The sequence below is a fragment of the Eretmochelys imbricata genome, chromosome 1 (genome assembly GCF_965152235.1).
Source record: "Eretmochelys imbricata isolate rEreImb1 chromosome 1, rEreImb1.hap1, whole genome shotgun sequence".
Lineage (NCBI taxonomy): Eukaryota > Metazoa > Chordata > Testudines > Cheloniidae > Eretmochelys > Eretmochelys imbricata.
The window spans coordinates 28835575-28860251 of NC_135572.1; the positions used below are offsets into that span (position 1 = coordinate 28835575).

General features: G+C 38.5%; 1 protein-coding gene and 1 non-coding gene across 8 annotated transcripts in view; both read left to right on the forward strand.

Moving 5' to 3' along the window:
• The window catches only part of CEP295 (centrosomal protein 295), a 54932-nt gene that overhangs the window by 21139 nt on the left and 9116 nt on the right, over positions 1-24677 (forward strand). For 5 of the 7 annotated variants that reach the window (XM_077808060.1, XM_077808076.1, XM_077808068.1 and 2 more), the window contains 15 exons: positions 2532-2715; positions 2974-3147; positions 3922-4146; positions 5719-5825; positions 9411-9620; positions 10645-10742; positions 10867-12001; positions 13832-14012; positions 14160-14312; positions 15474-15692; positions 17280-17389; positions 18425-18569; positions 21065-21307; positions 22338-22492; positions 22792-22957. In XM_077808060.1, coding sequence (XP_077664186.1) covers positions 2532-2715; positions 2974-3147; positions 3922-4146; positions 5719-5825; positions 9411-9620; positions 10645-10742; positions 10867-12001; positions 13832-14012; positions 14160-14312; positions 15474-15692; positions 17280-17389; positions 18425-18569; positions 21065-21307; positions 22338-22492; positions 22792-22957 — 3505 coding nt within the window. Of the gene's footprint in view, positions 1-2531; positions 2716-2973; positions 3148-3896; positions 4147-5718; positions 5826-9410; positions 9621-10644; positions 10743-10866; positions 12002-13831; positions 14013-14159; positions 14313-15473; positions 15693-17279; positions 17390-18424; positions 18570-21064; positions 21308-22337; positions 22493-22791; positions 22958-24677 lie in introns of those variants that run through there. The other 2 variants (XM_077808103.1, XM_077808113.1) reach the window with 2 other exon arrangements.
• On the forward strand, positions 18089-18171 carry LOC144259735 (small nucleolar RNA U2-19). The gene has a single exon (XR_013344882.1). It is a non-coding gene; the product is annotated as a small nucleolar RNA U2-19 (small nucleolar RNA).

Genomic DNA, 24677 nt, shown 5'->3' on the forward strand with positions numbered 1-24677 from the left:
AGGTACGCTCACCAGAGGTCCCTTCTCCACCTGGCAGGTCTGGGAGGCAGCCTTTGGTGGGTTTGGGGGGTACTGGCTCCAGGTCCAGGGTGAGAAACCGTTCCTGGCTGTCAGGAAAACCGGTTTCTCCGCTTGCTTGCTGTGAGCTATCTACAACCTCATCATCATCATCATTTTCCTTGTCCCCAAAACCTGCTTCCATGTTGCCTCCATCTCCATTGCAGCAGTCAAACAACACGGTTGGGGTAGTGGCGGCTGAACCCCCTAAAATGGCATGCAACTCATCATAGAAGTGGCATGTTTGGGGCTCTGACCCGGAGCGGCCATTTGCCTCTCTGGTTTTCTGGTAGGCTTGCCTCAGCTCCTTAAGTTTCACGCGGCACTATTTCGGGTCCCTGTTATGGCCTCTGTCCTTCATGTCCTGGGAGATTTTGATAAATGTTTTGGCATTTTAAAAACTGGATCAGAGTTCTGATAGCATGGATTCCCCTCCCCATAGAGCGATCAGATCCCGTACTTCCCATTCAGTTCATGCTGGAGCTCTTTTGTGATTCTGGGACTCCATCATGGTCACCTCTGCTGATGAGCTCTGCATGGTCACCTGCAGCTTGCGACGCTGGCCAAACAGGAAATGAAATTCAAAAGTTCGCGGACCTTTTCCTGTCTACCTGGTTTGCAAGTGCTGTCCAGAGTGGTCACAAGGAGCAATGGCTCCCGGAGGCCAATACCATCTAATTGCGTCCAAGTTCGACCCGGCAAGGCCGATTTCAGCACTAATCCCCTTGTCAGGGGTGGAGTAAAGAAATCAATTTTAAGAGCCCTTTAAGTCGAAAAAAGGGCTTCGTTGTGTGGATGGGTGCAGGGTTAAGTTGATATAACGCTGCTAAATTCGACCTCTACTCCTAGTGTAGACCAGGGCTCTGTTTGTTTTTGAGTCTGTTGATACAAATGAAAAAGCGCTGTTGGCTGAGTGTTTCCAGTGATCATCCTACCACTTTGGAATTCACATCTCCCTTGATACAAAATACCCTGATCTTTTGAGTACATTGCAGAGCTCATCTTTTTTTCCCCAAAATGGGAAATGGGGGGAATTTTAGAGATGACAAACTATTGTATGGGGAAGAGGGATTTAATTTATTAAATTAACTTACTTACTAGTGGTGGGTTATGTTTGTGATATAATTAAATTATATCTAGGGTGCCTAGATCACTTACTACTTTTTTTCCACAGAACATCTGTGCCTCATTATGTATATAGGAACGAGGGATCAATAGTTTATTATAATTTTTCAGTAAATGAACCCATGCCTTATTTATTGTACACCATCTATCCCTTGCAGTGAATATAAAATTGTTAATTGCCTTTTGGCTGTTCTGTAGTGCTTATCAAAGTATCTGAGTACTTCAGAAAGATCAAAGAAGTTATCTTCGTAACAAGCCCTTAAGGGGGGGAAGATATCTTCATTTTCCAAATGATGAGTGAAGGCACAGACAGATTAAGCCCAACATTTGCAAAAGTGTCCACTAATTTTTGGAGCCATGGTGATTGGCTACCCAACTTGAGTCATATAAGGCTTGATTATTTTCTAAGGTTCTATGTAACTGCGTCTCTTATTGACTTCAGTTGGAGGTGAATGCTCAGCACAGAGAAAAATGAGACTTTTGCCTCTTTTTTGTTTCTTTATAATTTGAGAAGCCTGAAATGTTTTCTTAAAACATTTTTTCTGCCTTTTTTTATTTTACATTAGCAATTCTGCTTCTGTTTAGCATAAAGGTCTTGATGGTGACTAGAGAATTAGAAAAATTATATCGAAAGAGATGAGGTAAAAGTTGGGCTTTTAAGAAAGGAATGGATTTTAGTCACTGTTGTAACTCCCCAGTTTTTGTTTTAACACTTGTTTAACTTGACTAACATTTTGGAGAAAAGAAGTCTTCCTTAAATATTCAATAACTCCAATCTGTCAGGCAAGGTGTGTGAGCTAATGATCTATATAATCTCCTCCAAGACCCCAACCAGTCATCCAGCAAAACTAGGGAAGACCAAAATTGACTGCTGATATTTCTAAGGTATAAAATAGAAGGAAACATTTAAAACAGACTTTGACTTCTTTTATATATCATGACAATGCAAAGAGAGTACTAGCCCAATCTTTAAAAAAAAAAAATCCTTCGCAGGTCAGCAATTTAACAACACCCAATGTTTTGTTCTATAAAATAGAAAACTTGGAGTTATCCTGTATTTAGGAAAGTTGGCCTACAGGTATATTTTCTGATCTTTAATATTGTAGCTGATCCTTCAGTGCTATTAATGACTCTCTTGATGCCAATAAATGAGTGTAGGATATCTAGATTAATATATTTTAAGAGGTGTTCTGTGTGTATATATTTAAGCTCAGGAATTTTGTATTCCAATATGAAGCAAGCATTAAACAAATCTCGTGGCAGCTAAATGAAAATGTTTTATTACTTTTAATGTCAGACTGTCTGGATGTGAATGCTAAATTGTTAATTGATTACTTTGCTGCTTGAAGGACCGGGAAAGGTTAATGAAAGAACTTGAACAGATGCAGAATATGGACCTGGCACGCAGAAGACAGATTGTGGCACAGATGCCACCTCAGCTGTTCGAACCTGCATACAGACGCCTGGAAATTAAAGAAGACTGGCAGAGGGAACTGGAGTTTGCCTTTGAAGATATGTACAGTGGAGATAGGAGTAAGCTATTTTGAAAGATTAAGTGAGCCACTGTCAGCATACAGTATTAAAAAAAAACCAACTTTGTAGTAGGAGATCTAAATTAGATGTGTTGAAAGATTCAAACAACTTTCTTAGTTTCTTTGAAACGAAGTTTTAATTTTGGAACTCTTGAGGATCTTCTTATGTGGTGGTCTTAATCTTACAATTTAAAGTGGTTGTATTCCGATTACAGATTAGAATATATGACTCTTTCACATGGTTTCATTTCTTCTTTAGAAATGAAAGGAGACATGATTTTGCACCTAGAGCCACAGCCTTTGCCAATTCCCTCTGATCGGTCTCAGGATGAGGACTTGGATATCTCCCTGGAGCCAGATTTTGCATGTGAGACTCAACCAAATTTGGACGAGGTGGCAGAAAAGGAAGCCCAGCACCCCAGTGAACCAGAGAGTAAGAAACTTTCAAGTTTAACTCTTGTATTGGATATACTTAATTATTTAAGCCATTTGGATGTACCAGAGGAAAAAGAGAGGTATTGTTTTTGTACAGGAATTTTGGAAAATGTAGTAGTGAATTAAATAAAATAAAAATAGAAAGTTTATTAAATACCAGAGATCATGGTATCTTCATCTCTCTTTAATTTTAACATCTAAGAATAAGAACTACTGAATTTAGAAGGGGGATGAGCTACAGTTTCTTTGGAATCATGGCTTTGAGTAGTTTAAGTTGAATGTAGATTAACTAGTTATTAAAGTATTTTTGTAATTATAGATATGAAATCTGTGCATCCTTAACAGCTTTTGATACACTCCAATTTCTGGAATGGAAAGTAATAAATACAAACTTCAAATGAAAAAGTGAACTCTCGTTTTTTTTGTCTCAGTCCTATGAATTGTGTTGAGTAGTACTGAGGACTATCCTAAGAAGTTGCAGGATTTGTAAATGTAACTAGTGAAATTGCATGTTGACTGTAATACATGCACATTATAAATATTTTGAAAAGGTACCTTAAGATATCTATGTTGAGAACCTGTCTCTATTCCATATCAGAAAGTTTTTTATGTCTCCTTAATCCGTTTGTATAAGCAGCTAATGAAAACAAATTTTGCCACGGTAAATATCTTACTAGGATGATTTTGTTTACAATCAGTGACTTACATAATGTGTACCTTGTTTTGTCTTGTTCTTATACCTTTAAGAGTTTGAGGTCTGTGTTCCTCCTAGATCTTGAAGTGAGAGTGGCTCCCCAACCACAATCAAAACTGGTCTTAAAAAAATTGCTAAATAAGATCCGGAGCCAAAAAGACCAGTGGACTTCAAAATGTGATGCAGAGATTCAAAGTGAAATTGAGACAATTGAGTCAGGAACACTTGCTAGTGAAGAGAGACGATTATGTGATTCAGATCCTGGTCATGAACAACATACTGATTCAGTCTCTGAAGCCATAGGTAAGTATTGTGTAGCTCTCCAACTAAATTAAATGTGCTTTGAGAGCAAAGAAGGCCTGGCTGAGCAGAGCTGTGAATACTGCTTTACCCATAAGAACTTGTTAGTGAACAGCCTAAAGTTGGTGCTTTGTTCTGTTCATTTTGGAGATATGGGTTAAAAAGTGGCTACGTGACTTGGCTTTAAGAAAGACCATTTGATTTTCAGTGAGACTTACTTTTTTGAAAATTTTACCATTGGTCCACTTCTGAATTTTTTTAAAGGGACTTCTTTTAAAAGAAAGTTCTTTGGAGGGAGGCTGAACTCCCTTTCTCCCATATTTCTTGTCATACTGGATATCAAGTAGCAATAAATTGTAAGGACATCTGTTCCTGGATTCAGAAGCTCTTTTGAATTATCTTTAGCATGAAATAGATTGGGTTTACTGCTTGATTTGTAATTACTTTGCAACTATTTGTTTATCGCCCATTTGCTTCTGGGATGTCATTGGATTAATGCATGTGATTGGTTTTTAGAGTCTAACTATTAGGCAGTTCAGTCACAAGTACTGTAGTTATTTAATAAGTAAATGATCAAGTACCTTTAACATATTAGAATTTTACTTATACTCGTGAATGTATTTGCTGTAATCTCATTGTTTAAATTGAACAGGCATTCCCTGAAATTTTTGGAATGGCTTTGCCATTAAGGCGTGTGTGTAGATGTGGTAATTTTATTACTTCATCGATAAGGTGTGAGAAATACACTTGCTAGAGGGGAGCAGGAAACCTTTTCTCATGAATATTGAGAGCTAGTCATAAGTGACCATTCTCAATTTAAATGCTCCATTGAAGCTGACTGGTGTTCATGGGGATGCTGAGAAGGCAGAAGCAGAGGCTCAAAACTCTTCTGCTTGAGGGTGCATGAGGAGAGTCTCTTCTGTCTTTACCTGGCAGTGCTGCCTCTATATCTCTCCTTCTGGCAGCAGAGACCTGAGTTGCTGCTGCTGTTGCTTTTTCAGTAGCTTATTGAAGACTTAGAGAATTTTGGCAGAAGCAGTGAAACCAAATCATGATCCGATTTCATTGATCTGTTCCAGAAAGCTATGAATGAATTTAGGGGAGGAAAAAGAATGTGAGAAGCTTGCTGTTCTTCTTTAGCAGCTAGGAAGATGGTGGGTTGGAAAGTGTAAATACTGCTTCAGGAGCGTGTGTGGAGGAAGAGAAGCCCCTTCCCCATCTCCCTGCATCTGGGAGAACAGTGAAAAGGAGAAAGATGAAGCTCTCCATCTTAGAAGTTGCTATTAAACCCCAACCAATATAAAAGATGGGGCCCCTCTACAAGATTCAGGGACAGAACTCTAGGTGGTGGGAAGTGCCAATTTCCACCTTCCCAGGAGCCAGTGGGGATGTTGGAGGAGGAACTTCTCATTAGGGTGTTTTCCTTAGACTCAATTAGGGAAACCCACCCCCAGATGAAACACTGGGTTGACCTGTAATACCTACGTTTTTAGTGTTCTGGCTAGTAGTTCCCAAGCCCCGACATGAGTAATATTCCTGACTGTGCTATCTGTTAAATATATACATGTGTTTCAGAATCTCCAGAAACGTTGGAGCATACTGTTATAGCTGGAAATTCAGTCCTAATCCACCCTCAGGAACAAGCAGCCAAAATTAGAACGGAAATAGAGAGACAAAAACAGGTATGTGGGGTTTTTTTTGTTTTTTTTTAAACTTCTCAGGATCCTTTAACATGTGCTTTACATTATATTTGCTATATTTCAAATCTAAGAATGGCCATATTGAGTCAGATCAGTGGTCAATCTAGCCAAGTATCTTGTCTTCCAACAGTGGCCAGTGCCAGATGCTTCAGAGGGAATGGACCGAACCGAACAGAGCAATTTTATCAAGTGATCAATCCCCCTGTCATCCAGTCCAGCTTTTGTAATCAGAGGTTTAGGGACACCCAGGGCATAGGGTTTTCCTTGACCATCTTGGCTGACAACCATTGATTGACCTATCCTCCGTGAATTTACCTAATTCTTTTTAACCCAGTTACACTTTTGGATTTCACAACATCCCCTGGCAACGAGTTGTATAGATTGACTGCATTATGTGAAGTACTTCCTTAGGTTTGTTTTTAAACCTGATGCCTATTTCATTGGATGACTCCTACTTCTTGTGGTATGTGAAGGGGTAAATAACATTTCTATTCTCCACACCATTCATGATTTTACAGATCTCTGTCATATCCTCCACCCTCTTACTCATCTCTTTTCTGAGCTGAACAGTCCCAGTCTTTTCTTCTAATGTGGAAGCTGTTCAAACCCATAATCATTTTCGTTACCCGTTCTTTGTACCTTTTCCATTTCTAATATATCTTTTGTGAGATGGGACAACCAGAACTGCATGCAGTATTCAAGGTATGGATGTACCATGGATTTATATAGTGGAATTATGATATTTTCTGTCATTTTATCTATCCTTTTCCTAATGATTCCTAACATTATCAGCTTTTTTGACTGCTGCTGCAGATTGAGCTGATGTGTTCAGACTATCCACAAAGACTCCAAGATCTTTCTTGAGTGGCAATAGCTAATTTAAATCCTATCATTTTATATGTATACTTGGGATTATATTTTCCAGTGTACATTACTTCACCTTTTACCAGCATTGAATATAATCTACCATTTTGTTGCCCAGTCACCCAGTTTTGTGAGATCCCATTGTAACTCTTCGCAGTCTGCTTTGGACTTAACTATCCTGAGTAATTTTATATCATCTGCCAACTTTGCCACCTCACTGTTTACCACTTTTCCAGATCATTTATGAAGATGTTGAACAGCACGGTCCCGGTACAGATCCCTGTGGGGGACCAATATTTATCTCTCTCCATTCTAGAAAACTGACCATTTATTCCTACCCTTTCTTTGTCTTTTAATCAGTTACTGATCTATGAGAAGACCTTCCCTCTTATTCCATGGCTGCTTACTTTGCTTAAGAGCCTTCAGTGAGGGATCTTGTCAAAGGCTTTTGAAAATCTAAGTACACTATATCTACTGGATCATCCTTGTCCACATGTTTATTGACCCCTGCAAAGAATTCTAAGAGATTTGTGAGGTGTGATTTCCCTTTACAAAAACTGTTGACTCTTCCCCCCCCCTCCCCCCCCCAAAAAAAAAAATTGTGTTCATCTATATGTCTGATTATTTTATTCTTTACTATAGTTTAAACCAGTTTGCCTGTAATTGCCAGGATTGCCTTTGGAGCCTTTTTTAAAAATTGGTGTCACATTGCTGTCTTCCAGTCATCTGGTACAGAAGCTTATAAAACTGATAGGTTACATACCACACTTAGTTGTTGTGCAAAGTCCCCCATGGTCACACCATATACTCTACTAATAGTCTTTGTACAAAATATGCCTTGTGAAGTATCATTTGAAAACTAACAAGTTGATGGTCAATAATATCATGGTAGCAACATTATATGTGAAGTGATGTATGGTGATGGTAGCACATGTTCAAACGCACACAGCCCTGATTAGGCAAAAGTTGTTAAACAGGTCTGTCCTAAACAAAGGAATGTGTGTTTACCTCAGTTTACATATAAGTAGTGAACAGTCTCCATGAGACAGCAGGAGGAGGTAAACTTGTTTCTCAAAGACAATGGAAAAACTGATTCCTCTAGCCAGGAGTCATCAAAGTTGATGGGCAATCATTGGTCAAGTGGCCATCCTTTGGCAAGGAAGGGGAGCAGGAACATATTAATCCCCATTTTAGCAAGCAACAACATGGAAGCTCTTTCAGAGACTCCACAGCCAGAAGTAACTTTAGGGGTAACCCTCAGGAAAATGCATTTCAAAGGCAGACTGGACTATAAAAGTGGTGAGAGGCAAAAGCACCCCAGGTTATTTTTCTTTCTTTCCCTATCTCTCTACTTCTCTCTTTAACCTAAGATGACAAAGGAACCAGCCCTTGGGGAGGGGGGCAGTTCTGACCCAAGAATTTGGTCAGCAATGGGAACATGTGGTAAGGATTTTACCTTGAACCAAGTCTAATTTAAGGTTTAGCTGCTATAAAGAGTTTTATCTTTAGTTCTCTTGTGACAATTGCTGACTTTAATACCCTGTTTAACTACAAAGAGATTTTAAGTGAGCACAAGTATAAACTTGTTTTATTTTTTAATCAAAATTAGTCCAGTGTTTGTGTTTAAATTGAACTCTTAGGGTAACTCGAGTTAAGGTGGCAAACTTGCATATTGACCCCGATGGGAAAACAGACCTTTAATAACTGAATTGCCCAGGAGAGGGCTGGACAGTACAGAACACAAGTTTTTGGGAAAATTTAGAACTGGAAGTTGCTGGGGCCACCCTGCAAGTAATAACCAAGGTTGCTGGAACCCAGAGCATGGCAGGTGTTTCGCTGACAGGCTGCTGGGGTCAGAGTCGCTGTACTGGGACTGTAGCTATACACAGATATTCAAGATCTGATTTTCATGTTTGTGAGCTACAACAGCAAAGCATTGTGCGGTGCCCGACTTTGCAGTGCAGGTGGTGACACACCCCATCACTGGTCTGCAGTGCACCCCGGAATGTGACCGTGACCATTAAAGATCTTGTGGCATGTTGTATAAGAGTATGTGTTAACCTCTGTGTCCTGGCAACAATTTCAAATAGATTCTGTATTCTTCACTACCTGTCCCAAGGGGTTTTGAGCTGCTGTTGTGCCCAGGTACTTCAGTGACTTGTGCATAACAAATTCGTAGACCAAAAAAATAAGCCACTTCAGAGTTTTGTGAAGTGCAATTTATGCTGTGTACCTTTTAGCTACTTCAGAGGTATTGTGAGACTTGCATCAACATTAGCAAAATGTGTTGAGAATCTTTGAAAAGCACGAAAGAATTGCAAAGTACACTTATTCTGAATTCAGTTGCAAGATGGGGACTTTGTCCCCCCATTCCCTCCCACCCGAAAATTGTCAATAGAACTGAAATGAATAGATCACTTTTATTTTATCAGTTTAATAGCAATTATTCGAAGCAATATGTAATATAGCTCTGTACAGTGAAATTTTACTTAAAGCAACCACCACACAGACAGTAAGAATCTGTTCTAGTCAAAATCAAGCAAAATTATACTGTAAACTTTAGGGCTACTTTTAGAGGTCTCTTGCAATAGGGATTGCCTATTGTAGGTTTCGCTGCAAGTGATTTGGGACATAAGAATTAACTATGTTTTATGCTTCTGTCATTTAATTCTGGAGAATCACTGTAGTATTTCTCTGTGATAGATAGAGCGAATAGAGCAACAAAAACAGCAGCAGCTAATTTTGCTTAAGCAAATTGAAGAAAAGAGAATATGCTTAGAGGCAGAGTTCCTGAATGTCCAAATGCAGGCTCAGCTGGAGGAAATAAAGAAAAAAGAGCAAGAGGAGAAAGCTCAGCAGTCGCAGTGGAGTCCTGATCCACTTATGAACCAACAGAGGGAAGTGGAACACAAGGTAAAGTAAAAAGAAAAGGACTACTTGTGGCACCTTAGAGACTAACCAATTTATTTGAGCATGAGCTTTCGTGAAGTGAGCTGTAGCTCACGAAAGCTCATACTCAAATAAATTGGTTAGTCTCTAAGGTGCCACAAGTACTCCTTTTCTTTTTGCGAATACAGACTAACACGGCTGTTACTCTGAAAGGTAAAGTAAGAATACTTTGTATCAAAATTGAGAGCTGATTCCCATTACTAAATTGGAGTAATTGTTTAAACTTTATTTTCAACTTGTTTGCTGTGAGGCAGGATTTCCTAGCTCCAAAATGTATTTGTGCTAATGTGTAAGCACTGATTCGCTTGACATCCACAGACTTTGGGTATTGATTTATTTCTGCAGGATTATAGAACATTTATCATGGAAATTAGAACATTTTTATGCACAAAAACCAAGGTCATGTGGCTGACTTGTGCAGTGAGCCATATCATTCTCTTCTGTACAGAAACGCATGGGAAGAGGGAAACTACTCTTTAAAAAAAAAAAAAAAAAAAAGCCTTTTTGGCTACATAGAAGCCCCAAACATTATCACCTCAGGAGGAGGGGGAGATGAATGAGGGTATGGAAAGGGTATGGTCTAATGGTTGCTCTTAAGTGATCTTGAGGCATCTTCTTTCTAGACCCCCATTCCTCCTTTAAATGCAGCCATCTTGGATCATTGGTCCCCTAGTCTGTGGCTGGACCCTTGTACCTCTCTGAAATAAGCGGCAGATCAACTGAGAGCATTAACTTCCACAGTATGTGCTAGTATATAATACCACTTTGGCAGGAGAGAATGTAGCCTTAGACCAGCTGCTCTAGGAAATGCACCCCAGCTCCACTGCCTCAAGCTGAAATTTCATGGACTTTCAAACAAGCACTAATGCAGAGTGGCTTCTGCTGGCTTTAGAGTAAGAGTGAACATGCTGCCTAGCATTAATCTTATTTAATAGGTTTTATACGTGGTGTTTGAATTTTCCCACCTAAACAATTCATTTCCTGTTAGATTGAAACTGCTGCAGTGCCAGAAACTAGCAGTTCTAATGAAGAAAATCATATACAGATGATTCGTAACTATCAACAATGTCTTCTACTGCAAAACAGGTATTTTCCCTGGGTAAAATTAATATCTTGGATTGTTTGAGAATTATTTTGTAATTGAAATCTGTTCCAATAATGAAAACTGTCTTCATGCTACACAGGAAAGAAATGTTTTTGTTCTGTTTAGATTGCACAAACAGTCAGTTGAAGAAGCCAGAAAACAGTTGCAGGAATATCAGAATAAGCTGAAGCAAAGATATCCATCTATTTCTATGCCATTAGGCTCTGCGGTTACGTTGCAGTCAAGATTTATTAACTTAAAACCAACTACCTGTGAATCAGTTTTACAAATGCGTGGTCCGGCAGTGCTTCATAGAGATCATCCATCAGCTAACCAGTCATCTATGCAAGTTCATGTACAAGAATATGTTCCGCCATTAACCACACATTCAAGAACACCTTTTGTGTTGGAAAAGTCATTTGAACAGAGAGATGACGAGCAAAGGCATAACATGGGCTCTAGTAGACAGATACAATCTATAGAGGCCTTGCAGTTGGAGCAAAGGCAGTTTCATTTGCCACAACAGAATTACCCTTCACAAGAACAGATGGAAATGTTGGATCCTTCTGATCATCAGGTCAGAGAGTTGTCAGAATCCCAGAAGCTGCGAGGGTCAGTCATGATGACTTCACAAGATGCTTCAGTTATGATGCAAACAGAAGCGCAGATACAACGGGACAGTTCAGCTTTGCCCACAGAAGAGTCATCTGAGCCTTCAAAAACCCTAGACCTTGATAAAAAGTCAGTAACGTCTCCGAAGATGTCAAACCTACTAATAGAGACAGAAGCACAAAAACAGCCTTCGCTTATGTTTCTTGATATGCCAGCAACAGAGGGGTCTCTGATAGCTCAGGCTGCATCATTTGCTTCTTCAGAATACCAGCAGGTACCTACAGAGAGCAGCATAAAGACAACCTTTGAACAAACTATCCCCCAGCCTTTTCAACGACTTACTTCATTATTTCCTGGTGAATCTGAGACTGGGGTAATCCAGGAGTCGTTGACATCCAAAAATGGAGGTACATCTTTGTTAAATTATTCCAATATACTAAAGTTAAGAGAGAGAGTGCTAGCTTCTTCAGAGAGCATCCAGGCTCAGCAAGACCATTTGAAAGAACTGCAAGAGCAACTGGATGTACAAAGAGAAGCTCTTCTTTCTAGGCAGAGAATGCAGGAAGAACTGCTTTTACATAAGCAGGCTAAATTGAAGGAACAGATGCAGAGACAACAAGAGGCTTTGAAGGATTTTCTTAATAAACAGGTATGTTTTGTAAATGTAGTATAATGAGTTGTCTGCTAGTAGGTGTCCAAGCTACAGAGTGGACTTTGCCGATTAGCAGAGTTCCCCATGTAATGTGCAGACTTTGAGGATGTGCGTTTCTCCTTTATTGAAATTAAGACTCAAACTAGCGATCTGTGACCTTTGTGATCTGTAATCAGTGGTTCTGTTAGAGAGAGGCTCTCGTGGCTCGTCTGTCCAAGGATACAGGAACTGTGCTAAGTTTGTCTTAGCTTGAACTCTGAATGTAGTGTTCACTGAAGTAGTTACAGTTTTTGAAATATTTGCAGGCATCATTATTCAGCTTTACAACCTTTAAATGATACCTCTAACATTAAGGATATAATGAACACTTGTGTCAGGTAAACGGTTTTAAAAAACTGAGCTACACTTTTTATACCTGCAAACAGGAAAATTGATTTTAAAATTGCTTATATTGCCTTCTGTTTTGTTAAATTGTTTCTGAATAGCAGTAACATTCTGGCTTTGAATTGTTTTTTAATCACTTAACGATATAAAATAACCCCTGTTCATTTCACAAAGGAATTTAAAAATTCACATTTGTAAAGGCTGATCTGTTTCAAAAGGCAGCTTTCCTGTTCTGCATCTCAATTCTAACTAATCTTGTTTTAAATTTGCAGCTTCTCCTGAGCAGGCAAAAAGCTTTAGTGTGATATTTGCGATACGGACAAATATCCATTAAGGTTTAGGCTGGGGCACTCATAACTGTCCCTTGTAATCTAAGAAAAACTCTCTCCCCAACCCTCTAACTATGGGGCCTTTTCTAAAGCTTTTTCTTTGCTGAATTTTCCTTTTTTGGGGAGGTTGGGGCGGGAGGAGGGTAATAGCAAAGAGAGCATATTGTCTATGAACTAAGCTACCGTTGATGATTAAAATTTGTTTGAACTTACAGAATCAATTTCATTTACTAAAAATTCCCAGGTTGCCAATTTTTTCCAGTATAAAACTTGTCCATAAAGTCACCTAAGGGATTTCTTTAGTTACCATTCTAAGATTAGAATTGGATGAAAATTTTTCAGCAGATAGTAAATTTGCTGAAAACCAATGGTTCAGGGTGACTAAAACTATTCAAGGTAGAATTGAATTCAGCTAATAATTCATTGGAATAAAAGAGTGCATTTTTTTTTGCAAGTTGAAACACTTTGACTGTGTGTGTGTGTGTGTGTGTGTGTGTGTGTGTAATGAGCTGTTTTGACATTTTATTTTGAAACAACCCATTTTATTTAAGCAAGAAACCAAAATAATTCAATTTTGGTTCAAAATGAACTTATTTTGGTTCAGCCACTGAACCAAAAACTCCGTTATTTGCTCAACTCTATCCAATATGGTCCACAATATCTTCAAGTTAAGCAAGTCTCTTTATAAAAGCTGGCTATACAGAAACTCTTTTTTTGCCTTATTTTATTTAAACCGGTCTAGAACAGTAGGCATCATAAAGAATGACTTCACGCTGCTTTGGTTCTCTGCCTTTCATTTGTGGAGTCTTCAGAGAATTAAAATCCCTATCGTTGGTAACTGAGAAGCAAATAGAAATATTATTTCAGGACTGGATCCTGCAAGAAACAAATTATTTTGGCGCAATTCAGCAAAACACTTAAACACACAAGTAATTAACTTTTAACAAGTATTCACATGCTTAGATGTTTTTCTGGGTTGAGCTCTTAGAACCTTTCTCTTTCCATCTTCTGGAAAGTCCTGAGGTATAGTGTATTTGGTACACATGGAAAAAAATAGAGGTTTAGTAAAATGGGTGTGAAAATTATCTTAGCCACTGTTACTTCCTTTTTTAAGACAGAAGAATCTGTCACGTACAGAGAGATGACAGAAATACAGAAGTCTGATCACTTCAATCTGATGACTTACCTTTTCAAAGATGCAGAAAATAAATCTCAAGAAGTTAATTGTGGTGATATGAACAAATATGATGAAAACAGATGGCTTTCACAAAGCATCAGTCAAGCTGAGCAAATCGGTGAGGCCATTTATCATATTATAATGCTGCTGCTCAGTTTTTCAATTATAATTGCTTTCTTTTTTCCCTTCCCTCAAATTGGATCTTCAACTGCTTATAGTATGTTGCAAAAATGTAAATTGCAGAACATTTATTTTTATATTACAGAGCAGTCTCAAAGAATTCTGGGAAGAGAACAGAGATGGCAAACTTCAAAACCGCCTCTGGCTAAAATCAAGTTAGGGCTAGATTTGGAACAACATGAACTAAGTGTAATACCAGAGCTAGACACGCCAAGGAGTGGCAAAGTTTCTTTTACAGGTAAAAAAAAAAGCAACAAAACTTACTAGATGTTCTGGTGTGCTTGAAATATAATTCCTGAAGTAAGAAATGAGCATTTTTCTTTTAAGACTTTGAGGTGGTTGAGGGTGAAGCAGGGGTCTCAGCTGTAGCTTTATTGAGGTTCAGGTATTTATTTTGTATTTATACAAAGGGTGATAAATTGTTCTCCTTAACCACTGAGGACACGATAAGAAGTAATGGGCTTAAATTGCAGCAAGGCAGTTAAGTTAGACCAGGCGTCAGCAACCTTTCAGAAGTGGTGTGCCGAGTCTTCATTTATTCACTCTTAATTTAAGGTTTTGCGTGCCAGTAATACATTTTAACGATTTTAGAAGGTCTCTTTCTAGAAGTCTTTAATACATACAACAATAGTTTAGTTATATAAAGTAAATAAAGTTTTTAAAATGTTTAAGAATCTTCATTTAAAATTACATTAAAATACAGAGCCTCCCAGACCAGTGGCCAGGACTCGGGTAGTATGAGTGCCACTGAAAATCAGCTCGCGTGCCGCAGATTGCCTGCCCCTGGGTGAGACATTAAGAAAAACTGTCAGGGTGGTTAAGCACTGGAACAAATTACCTAGGGAAGGTTGTTAAATCTCCATCAGTGGAGTTTTTTAAGAGCAGGTTAGACAAACACCTTTCAAGGATGATCTAAACAATACCTAGTCCTTCCTCAGTGTAGGGAACTGGACTAGATGACCTCTAAAGGTCCCTTCCAGTCCTACATGTCTATGATCGGAAACAGTATTTCTCTTTATGTACTCTGAACATTAGACAATACTTTGTAGACTGTCCATTTCACTGTTGTATCCCCTGAAAAGTCAGGTAGCTTCCTTAATTGCTTAGGTCTTTCAAAACTAGGAAAACCTGGTTCTAAAACTACACAAATGGGCAGAGGGACTCAGTAAATTAGTTTTAATTTTTTTAATTGACTAGAGTTCAAGTTCACAGTATCACTTTAAATTAAACCTAGAAATTAAATGCATTTTAGCAAGTGCTAAACATTTTAATTGAAATCGAACACTTTACAAATTCAGTACTGTATTTCTGTAGTTCAAAATGCGCGTTTCAACACAGCACGTCTTTTTATGAAACATTACCTCTTATCTCTAGTAAGTAAAAATTCTTTCAAATTCAGATAAGACAGATTCCGTTGGTGGAGAAGCTTCTCTCATTTCATCTGTGGAAGACCTGATGTCTGGCATGTGCAACAGTGAATCTGTTCATGAGGAAAGAGACTTATCCATAGCAAACTGCAAAGTACGAGATTCTAATGAGAACCCAAGATACACTAACCAACTAAGCAGTTCTTGGCATGAAAGACTGGTGGTGGATGCTAGTAGTTCACATGAGCCAGGTGGGAGAATCCATCTTTTTTTAAGGTATATGTAGTTATTTTATCATTGTAAAATATACAGCTCTTTAACTATGTCTGGCCTGATTTGTTAGAGGATGTACAGTGGGTCTGAAGTGTGCGTGTGTGTCTCTCGCACGCACGCTTGACTCTACATACATTTAAATGTAATACTCAGTTTTATAGATCGTATTTTAGGGAGTTTCCCTTAGATTTATTCCTCCATATTATGGTGACTTCCTCAAGGAACCGAACCACCTATCGTATGGGTGGTAATTGTGGTCTTAGATGCTTTCATCCATGTGGTCCTGGATTTCAGGACTGAATTTGGTACTCCTGCCAACCATATATTTTCCTTTGAATAACTCTGGTTTTAACAAGATACTGACTAAAGACACTTTTTAAAAAAAAAATCTGAATGTGTTAAGGGGTAGGCAATTTATAGATAGCTGTGGGTTTTGGTATTTTGGTTTAAAATAGTAACTAGACGTTATATATAAACACCTTAAATTTTCCAGCCTTAAGCTCCAATCCATGTTCATCTGCTCAGCCCCCAATCCCAAACAACCCTGCTAGCATTATTCCAGATGTGATTTTACTTCCACGTTGTTATCCCAGTCAAAACTGCTAACTGAACATTGTTCCTTTTCTGATCCATTTTCATTTTACCTAGCTATCCACTTTAATCCAAAATATCTGCCCATAAAGGCATTATTGACTGTATTAAATCACATTTTGTTTAAATGGGCCCACATTACCAAGCGATCCAGATCACTTTGTATTACTGCCCTGTCCTCATTATTTATCACTCCACCAATCTTTATCTGCACCAGTCTTTGTGTTTCTACTTCAGAGATTGGGAGGTGAGATCTGAGAGTACATTCTCTAGTTTGCCTCAAAGGGGGAGCTCTTGGCCTTCTAGATCAGTAATTCTCAATCTTTCCAGACTACTGTACCTCTTTCAGGAGGCTAATTTGGCTTGCATACCCCCATGTTTCACCTCACTTAAAAACTGCTGGCTTACAAAATCAGACATAATACAAAAGTGTCACAGCACACTATTACTGAAAAATTGCTTTTCTCATTTTTACCATATAATTATAAAATAAATTGAAATGTTAGTTTATACTGACTTCGCTAATGCTTTTCATGTAGCCTGTTGTGAAACTAGACAAATATCTAGATGAGTTGATGGACCTCTACGTACCCCTAAGGGTACACATACCCCTGATTGAGAACCACTGTTCTACGTAACAGTTTTCTTTCTCTAACTTTTGATGGCATACTTCCCCCACTGATTAAGTTCTTCAGATAATATTTTGCAAAAAAGAATGTATCGTTCGCATTTGTAAATTGTAGAAAAGCCAACTAAGGAGAAGCACTCTGTATTTACCAGTGCAATTGCTGTTCCTGGAGGTAACACAATGGATCAGATAGTTTTTTTTTATAGTCGATAAAGAAGAGGTAAACATGAACAGAAGTCAACAAGTTATATAGGAACTGAGGCAGCAGGATTAAGTCTGGTTGCCATCTAGTGTTCAAAGTTTGGTAATGTTGGACTTTTAGCTGTTTCCTGTTCTTGATTTACAGCCAGCCCCAAGGATTCTGTTGTCATGGGTCAAGATTTACCAATTTATGCTGCTGACATTGGAAGGGGAGTAATTACAGATTCTCAGCCATCATTTAGACCTGATAGTACGGTTAGTTATGCTGGAAATTAATATAGCATGTCTTTTAAAATAACTATACTACTTAAATTCAGTTGACTGTCTTAGTATATCCTAAACCTTTTTTATTTATTTGAAATATGAATTTGAAGGTGACCTGCAAAGTGTTTTGTGGGGGCAGTTATTTATACCATAATTTTGTTGCTTTGTGATGTGTAAAACACACATGCAATTCTGCTTCTTTTTTCAGTAGAAATTCAGGTCTTGTTTACCCTTTATTTCCTGCAAGTTTTCATAGACTACTGGAGAAGTGGTGTGAATATTACAAGTTTCTGAGCAGCTAATGGATGAAAGGGTTTTTAAGTAATTTAAACCTGTTTTGTTAACACTTTAAAAAAGACAGCAGCAAAATCTTTGAAATATTCAAATATCTTGTCCCTTTCAGTTCAGGACTAAGAAAGCACTTATTCCAGCTTTTCTGGTCTCCTAAGGATTTGTCCAGCAAAAACAGGGGAGAGAACTTTGTATCCCTGATATTTTTACAATTTAAAACAAAACGCAATTTCTAAAAAATAAAATAAACCTTTCCAGGCCCCATTTATATGACATAAAGAAACAAAAAAGGCACAAACCCAGCAGTCTTCCTTTGCAGGTCACCTATAAAATGAACATGGAGGCTTTCCTATACTACACTTCTGTTCCTCTGAGATCTGCTCTTTTATTATTGAAGTGGATCTATGATGAGAAATAGCCAAATCTGAGCACCAGTAGATCACCTGGTTTACATGGTGTATGATCTATATACAGTTCTGGGAAGCAATATAACGGATCCTGAGAATGTGGTTGTGTGCTGTGTGTGGGGGTGTGTGTGTGTGGGGGGGGGGGGGTGTACGCACGCATGCATGTGTGAGAAATTTTTGTACTGAGCAATGATGAACCTTTATTTTGCCTGAGTCTTCAAATAATGAAGGTTCCTACACTTGAACTGAGCTCAAAATTAAGTGTTTGTATTTTAAATAATTTGTCTTGTTCATACACAATGCTATAGTTATAGTTTCTTGACCCTAGGTAGAACTTTCTAAAGGATGGACAGCCAGTTTTGCTCCACAGGCTTGTGCACGAGAGGCAGCCTGTGATTATTTGTCTTCAACAACCATTTCCACTGGCAGTTTTTTAACCGGTGAAAAGTTGGACCTAAGCCGTGCTAACACTGGTAAATGTTTTTTTCTTATAAACTGGATTTTATTTACAATATTATAAAGGAAAATGAATCTAATACTTTGACATTAGTGAGTTCTTCTGAAAGAAGATTGATTAATGTGAAACTTTACTTAAGCCTTGTTAATGTTGCCCTCTGAAATAGAGCATAGATAAAATGGAATGCATGTTCTATGGTTGTAGCTTTATTTGACTTTCAAGAAAGCTGAATATATTAGCAAGTTAACTACAACTACATTAGTTTTGGCAAATGGCAACTGAAGTTACAAGTACTGTTTGAAGTACCTCTGGTTTTCAGGTTGGCAAAACTGAAAAAAGGCAAACTATAAATTGTTTGCTCAGAAAAGGAATTTAACATTTCATACATGCACATACAGTAAGTCTTTGCTCTTCTACAGTAAGTCTTTGCTCTGTCTATGACGGGTCGGCAACCTGTAGTACACGTGCCAAAGAGGGCACGAGAGCTGATTTTTAATGGCACGCTGCTGTCTACAGTAGCATGTCATTAAAAATCCTGCCCGGCCCGCTCTTCTCCGTCCCCCCCTCCCCCCCGATCTCTCCTTGCAGGGCAGGCAAGCTTCCCCCTCCCCCTGCTTCTTCCCCCAGTGTGCTGGGTTCCTGCCCCTCCTCCTCTCCGTCCCTGCGGCTACGGAGGGGGAGAGGGAAAAGTGGAGCTGCAGTGCGCTCTCTGCTCCGGCGACCTTGGGGAAGGGGGTGGAATCGGGGTATCCCTTCCAGCCCCCTGCCGTGAGCCGCTCAGGGCAGGGGGTTGGGAGCACCCCCACGACCCCAGTCCACACCCCCAGCCCCCTGCCCTGACTCTGGCACCCCCACACATACCCAGCCCCCTGCCCTAACTCCGGCACCCCCCACACCCCATGCCCTGACTCTGGCACCCTCCTCACACACCCCCACACCTCATGCCCTGACTCTTGCATCCCCCACATCCCACCCTGAGCACCAGACAGGAGGTCCTGCGCGCACACACACCCCCACATTCCCACCTGCACCCCTCACACCAAATGGGAGCTGCCCTGGTAAGCGCTCCACACCCAAACCTCCTGTCCCAACCCTGAGCCCCCTCCCTCATTCTAGCTGCTGGCCAGACCCTGCACCCCAACCCACAGCCCTGTGCTCAGCGCACTCCCACCCTCCTCTCAGTGCAGAGAGAGAGGAAGAGAATGGCTAGAACCAGGGAGAACGTAGGTACCTACTCTTACGTGGACAGGGCCGGGACCCGAGCCCGACAGCGGGCTGAGCGGCAGTGGGTTGAGCTGCTCAGCCCACTGCTGGTCTGGGGTCCTGGCCGCCGGCCCCGCTCAGCCCGCTGCCGGCCTAGATGAATGGAACCTGAGGCCAGCAGCGGGCTGAGCGGGCCGGCAGTGTAAGATCATCATTTTAATTTAATTTTAAATGAAGCTTCTTAAACATTTTGAAAACCTTGTTTACATATGACAATAGTTTAGTTATATAATATATAGACTTAGAGAGAGAGTCTAAAAATGAGTCTATAGAGTCTAAAAATGTTAAAATGTATTATTGGTATGCGAAACCTTAAATTAAAGTGAATAAATGAAGACTGCACACCACTTCTAAAAGGTTGCCGACCCCTGATCTGTGAGTTTCAGTATTACTTGACAATTTGTCTGAACAGTGATCACAAACTTCAGATGTTTTTTCATAGCATACACTTTGTAGCAAGCCTTAGAGGTATGGTTTTATCAGGTCTGATACAGTATTTTAATTCCTCATTTTTATATGTTCATAATTTTCTGGGAAAATCTCATTTTGGGAAGAAATTCCATGGTCTTGAGTTACTTTGAACAATACAAGTCAGATATTTTCCTCAATATTCTAGATATGACAAGTTAGTAAACATGAAACATTCACATGGGTTTTTTTTCACTGAATGCATCCGATGAAGTAAGCTGCAGCTCACGAAAGCTTGTGCTCAAATAAATGTGTTAGTCTCTAAGGTGCCACAAGTCCTCCTGTTCTTCATTCACATGGGTGTGACTGAGTTAGCATTATGAGACCTAACTTTTCTTTATTCTTTTTGAATATAGTCTTCTGATTCAAGATTTCTGAAAATATTTAATAACACTTTTACCGGTCGTGTTATGTAAATTTTTTAAATGGCAAACTGACACTGCCCTACATAATGTGTGTTTAAGGGTACACTAAAACACTGTGGGGCACTCAGATGCTGTGGCATTGCGGGCCACATATGTACCTGAGAGAGAGGGTAAAGATCTTCATCCTTTGAAGTTGCTACGCTCCATCAAGCATTATGTGATTAGGTATTGTCAATGTAGATTTATAGAAATTACTTTTAAGTTTTGTATGGGAGAGAATTGTGATAGAAGACCATCATTTTTTCAAATCTTCAGTTTACACTGTTTCAAGGCTGTCAAAAGTTTATTTTCAGACAAGTTCACTTAAGGGGCTTATTTGAAAAACTGGGTGTCAGACTTATGGTTTATCTTCCAGAGTTATCTTCAAATAGTGCAGAGGATAGGATATTGAGAGAAACAGCAAGCAGCCCTTGGGACTCTTTAGCATCTCTAACACCTACCACTGCTCAGCAGAGGCAAGAGAATTCTTCTGAAGTTTCTGAATTTCATCTGCCTGCAGAAGAGAATTTTATCTCTAATAGAAGTCAAATTCAGCAGATCATAGACAAATATACGAAAGATTTGAACTGGTTACCTGAACACAGTACATCTTTCCATGGTAATAACCTGTTTAGAATATGGAGACTGAATACAAGAACTAGAAGTATACTGTGAGAAGGAGTTTAACAAGAACATGCATTTAATCTGTATTCAAACTTTAATTACATTTTGTTAATCACTAGATAATATACATGTTGATGTTCCCTGTTCTGCTGATATTCTGCACCCTGTGGCCAAATGCCAAAAAGATCAGAGGCCCAATTATATAGTCAGTTGCATATGTGCAATTTCCACTGGCTTCAGAGGAAGTTGTGCATATGCAGCTGGTAGGATAATTGGGTGGTTTCAAGATATTTTTTGCCACTGATTTATCTCAGTCTGTAGTGGAAAACACACACATGTACAGGTAACGGTAAATAGTAAATACTAGTATTTAAACCAAATCTTTTAAAGAAAATGAGGTGTAATTTATATAGCATTTATTTATATATCCTTTATGTTTTTGTTAATACTCTATGCCTTCAAATTAGAAGACTATGCATGAAAGTATGAGAGTATGATCATGAATTACTACTTAGTGTTTGTTGACAGGTTTCAGAGTAGCAACCGTGTTAGTCTGTATCCGCAAAAGGAAAAGGAGTACTTGTGGCACCTTAGAGACTAACAGATTTATTTGAGCATAACCTTTCGTGAGCTACATGTATTTTCCACTACATGCATCCGATGAAGTGAGCTGTAGCTCACGAAAGCTTATGCTCAGATAAATTTGTTAGTCTCTTAGGTGCCACAAGTACTCCTTTTCTTTTTACTTAGTGTTTAGCTTCAGCATTTTAGTTTGTCACTGTCCCAGAATACTTTAAAACAATCTTAGTTTTTACTTTGAATTGACTCAGCACAACCTGTATTGGTAGTGTATACACATGCATCACTTCAGAGAGACAGTGATGTAAATAGCCTGTATTAACACAAAATACTTGCAAAACTATTCATAAACTTTTTAAATCTTATGCATTACATTTGTAGCACCTGAGGTGTAGGTGCCATGTTTTCATTTTTTTAAAATAAATTTTCCACTTTTTTTTTTAAAGCTCCAGCAGTTGGACTCGATTTTTCTGATATAGAAAGAAATTTCCCTAACTTTCAATGTCCGCCTTTTCAACCTTTGGAACCAAGTCCTGACTTTGATATCTCGTCATCTCTTTCTCAACATAGGATTTCTGAAGACAGCAAGGATTTCAACAAGGTGTTACACACAGTTTTGAAATAAGGGAATGCTTTGGCATGCAATTTATGTAAGGTTACAGTGTTGTGTGATTAGAAACTTAATCTTTTGACATTTACAGAAAATATAATGGCAACTTTGTGTTTTTATCTAGAACTGACAATGTAGTTCACTTCACAATAATTTGCTGTTTGTGATAGAAATGGATCTGAAAGAAAAATTAAAAATTACTGTTGCAGTTTTTCTCTTGTATTATATTTCTGAGAATATTTAACCATGATCAATAACTAAATTCTTTGCCATGATTCTTCTGCTACTAGAGTTTAGCTTTCTCAATCCAAAGTCAAGACACATCTGTATTTCCTGAAGCCACAACCTCTAGCTTGAAAGCGAGAAGTTACAATCTTCATTCTTCCCTTAATACAAAGAAGCTAAACAATACTACATCACAAGCAGAGGAGTCGATTAAGGAAACTGTTACTCTGGGTATGGATCTGTTTTTAATGTCTAAACGTGGACATTTATAGTTGTTTGGTCCCCTGCAATTGTGTTCTCTTGAAGTTAGTGTGACACTGCTAGCTGTTTGTTATATACACTGTCTTCTCTGCAATGTCATAGCTTAGCTCTTACTCTGTGCCCCCATTGCTGTTTAACAAGACTGTGTCCACAGACCTGGTTCCTTAGTTTTTCTGCTGTTGGGTGATATTCCCAGGAATTACACAATCCAGTTGTTTGCCTTCCCAATTATTAAAATTGACTGTTGACTTTGGTACATGTTTCCTTTGAGAGCATATGTAATTTTTATATTCAGGCCACTCTCTAATGTATAGATACTGCTTATTTACTGATACAGTGCTCTCAAACAAAAGGAAAAAATACACTGTTCACTTTTTAAAGGTGTGGGCACACATTCTGTGTAACTCACCTTGCTGTCTCTGGGTATTGAAGAGATCCAAATGCGGAATGCATGATGCTCAATATCTAGACATAATAGTTACTTAAGGGTAGAATTTAAATTTGTAATTTTAGCTTAAATCATTATTTTCTGAATCCTTGTAAATTCCCTCTCTCCAAAACCAATTATTTCATGTACTGAAAATACAACAAATAAAATTATGTGACATGCATTACTATGAACACTTTTAAGGTAGATCAAATTTTAGGTCTGTCATCTGAAGTTTTTTTAAAGCAATGACTAATCTCAAAGTATGAGTTGTTCCTGTGGACTTTAATTTTTTTGCTGCTGCTGTTCACCATGGGATGACCCCTTACTCAAGTAAAACTACAGATGTTTTGCTTGTGTTAAGGCTTGCAGGATTTGGCCATACAGAAATATTTTGAAAGTTGTCTGCATATCACAAAGTCTATTTGTGTGTGTGACATGAGCCTGCTTATCAATGGTATCTTATCACCATGTTTAGAGACATGTATATTTGAAAGAATGCTTATCTGCTAACTTCCAAATATTCTCAGTTAAAAAAAAAATAGAATCAAAACCTCTTATTAGATAGATATAATCCCATTGCTGTAATATCTAAGTGACTCCTAAGTATAACTTGTTTTGTATGTGTAGATCTTAAGGGAAATCCAAGTGAGAATAACCACCTGCTGTAATTGGCCTTCATAAGAAAGAACAGGCTGTGTTCTGATTTGGATGCTTTTTCTACTGTTACTGTATACAGTACCAGTAATGATTTTTTCTCTTTTGCTTCCTTTAGAGACACTGTCAGAGAGGCCTGAAATGCTACGGCTTTCTAATTGAGAGTGGCTTCCAAGGGCCAAATTCTCTGCTTGGTATAAATTGGTGCAGCTCTATTGACTTCAGTGTAGTTGTGCCAGCTTACACCAGCAGAGAATGTGGTCCTAAACATTAAAGAAAAAGACAAGTTACTATGTCAAGAAATATAAATCTATTAGAGATCGTGTTTAAAAGAAACCAAAATTATTTTATGTAAAATAACTTTATTTTTAAATGAAGATACTTTCCTGGTATTCAGTTTTTTTATGATTTGGATATTTGGCTATCTAGAATTTCATTCTAATTCACCAAATTGACATAAAAAACACTGTAATATCTTAATAAATGTGAATATTATGTACTGGAATGAAATTACTATATTTAAAACATTGTTGCCTATTTTACTATGCTTTTCTTAAATGCATAAATAGCTACTTTCTAGACCATGGCTTCCTTCTTTTTGTAAAC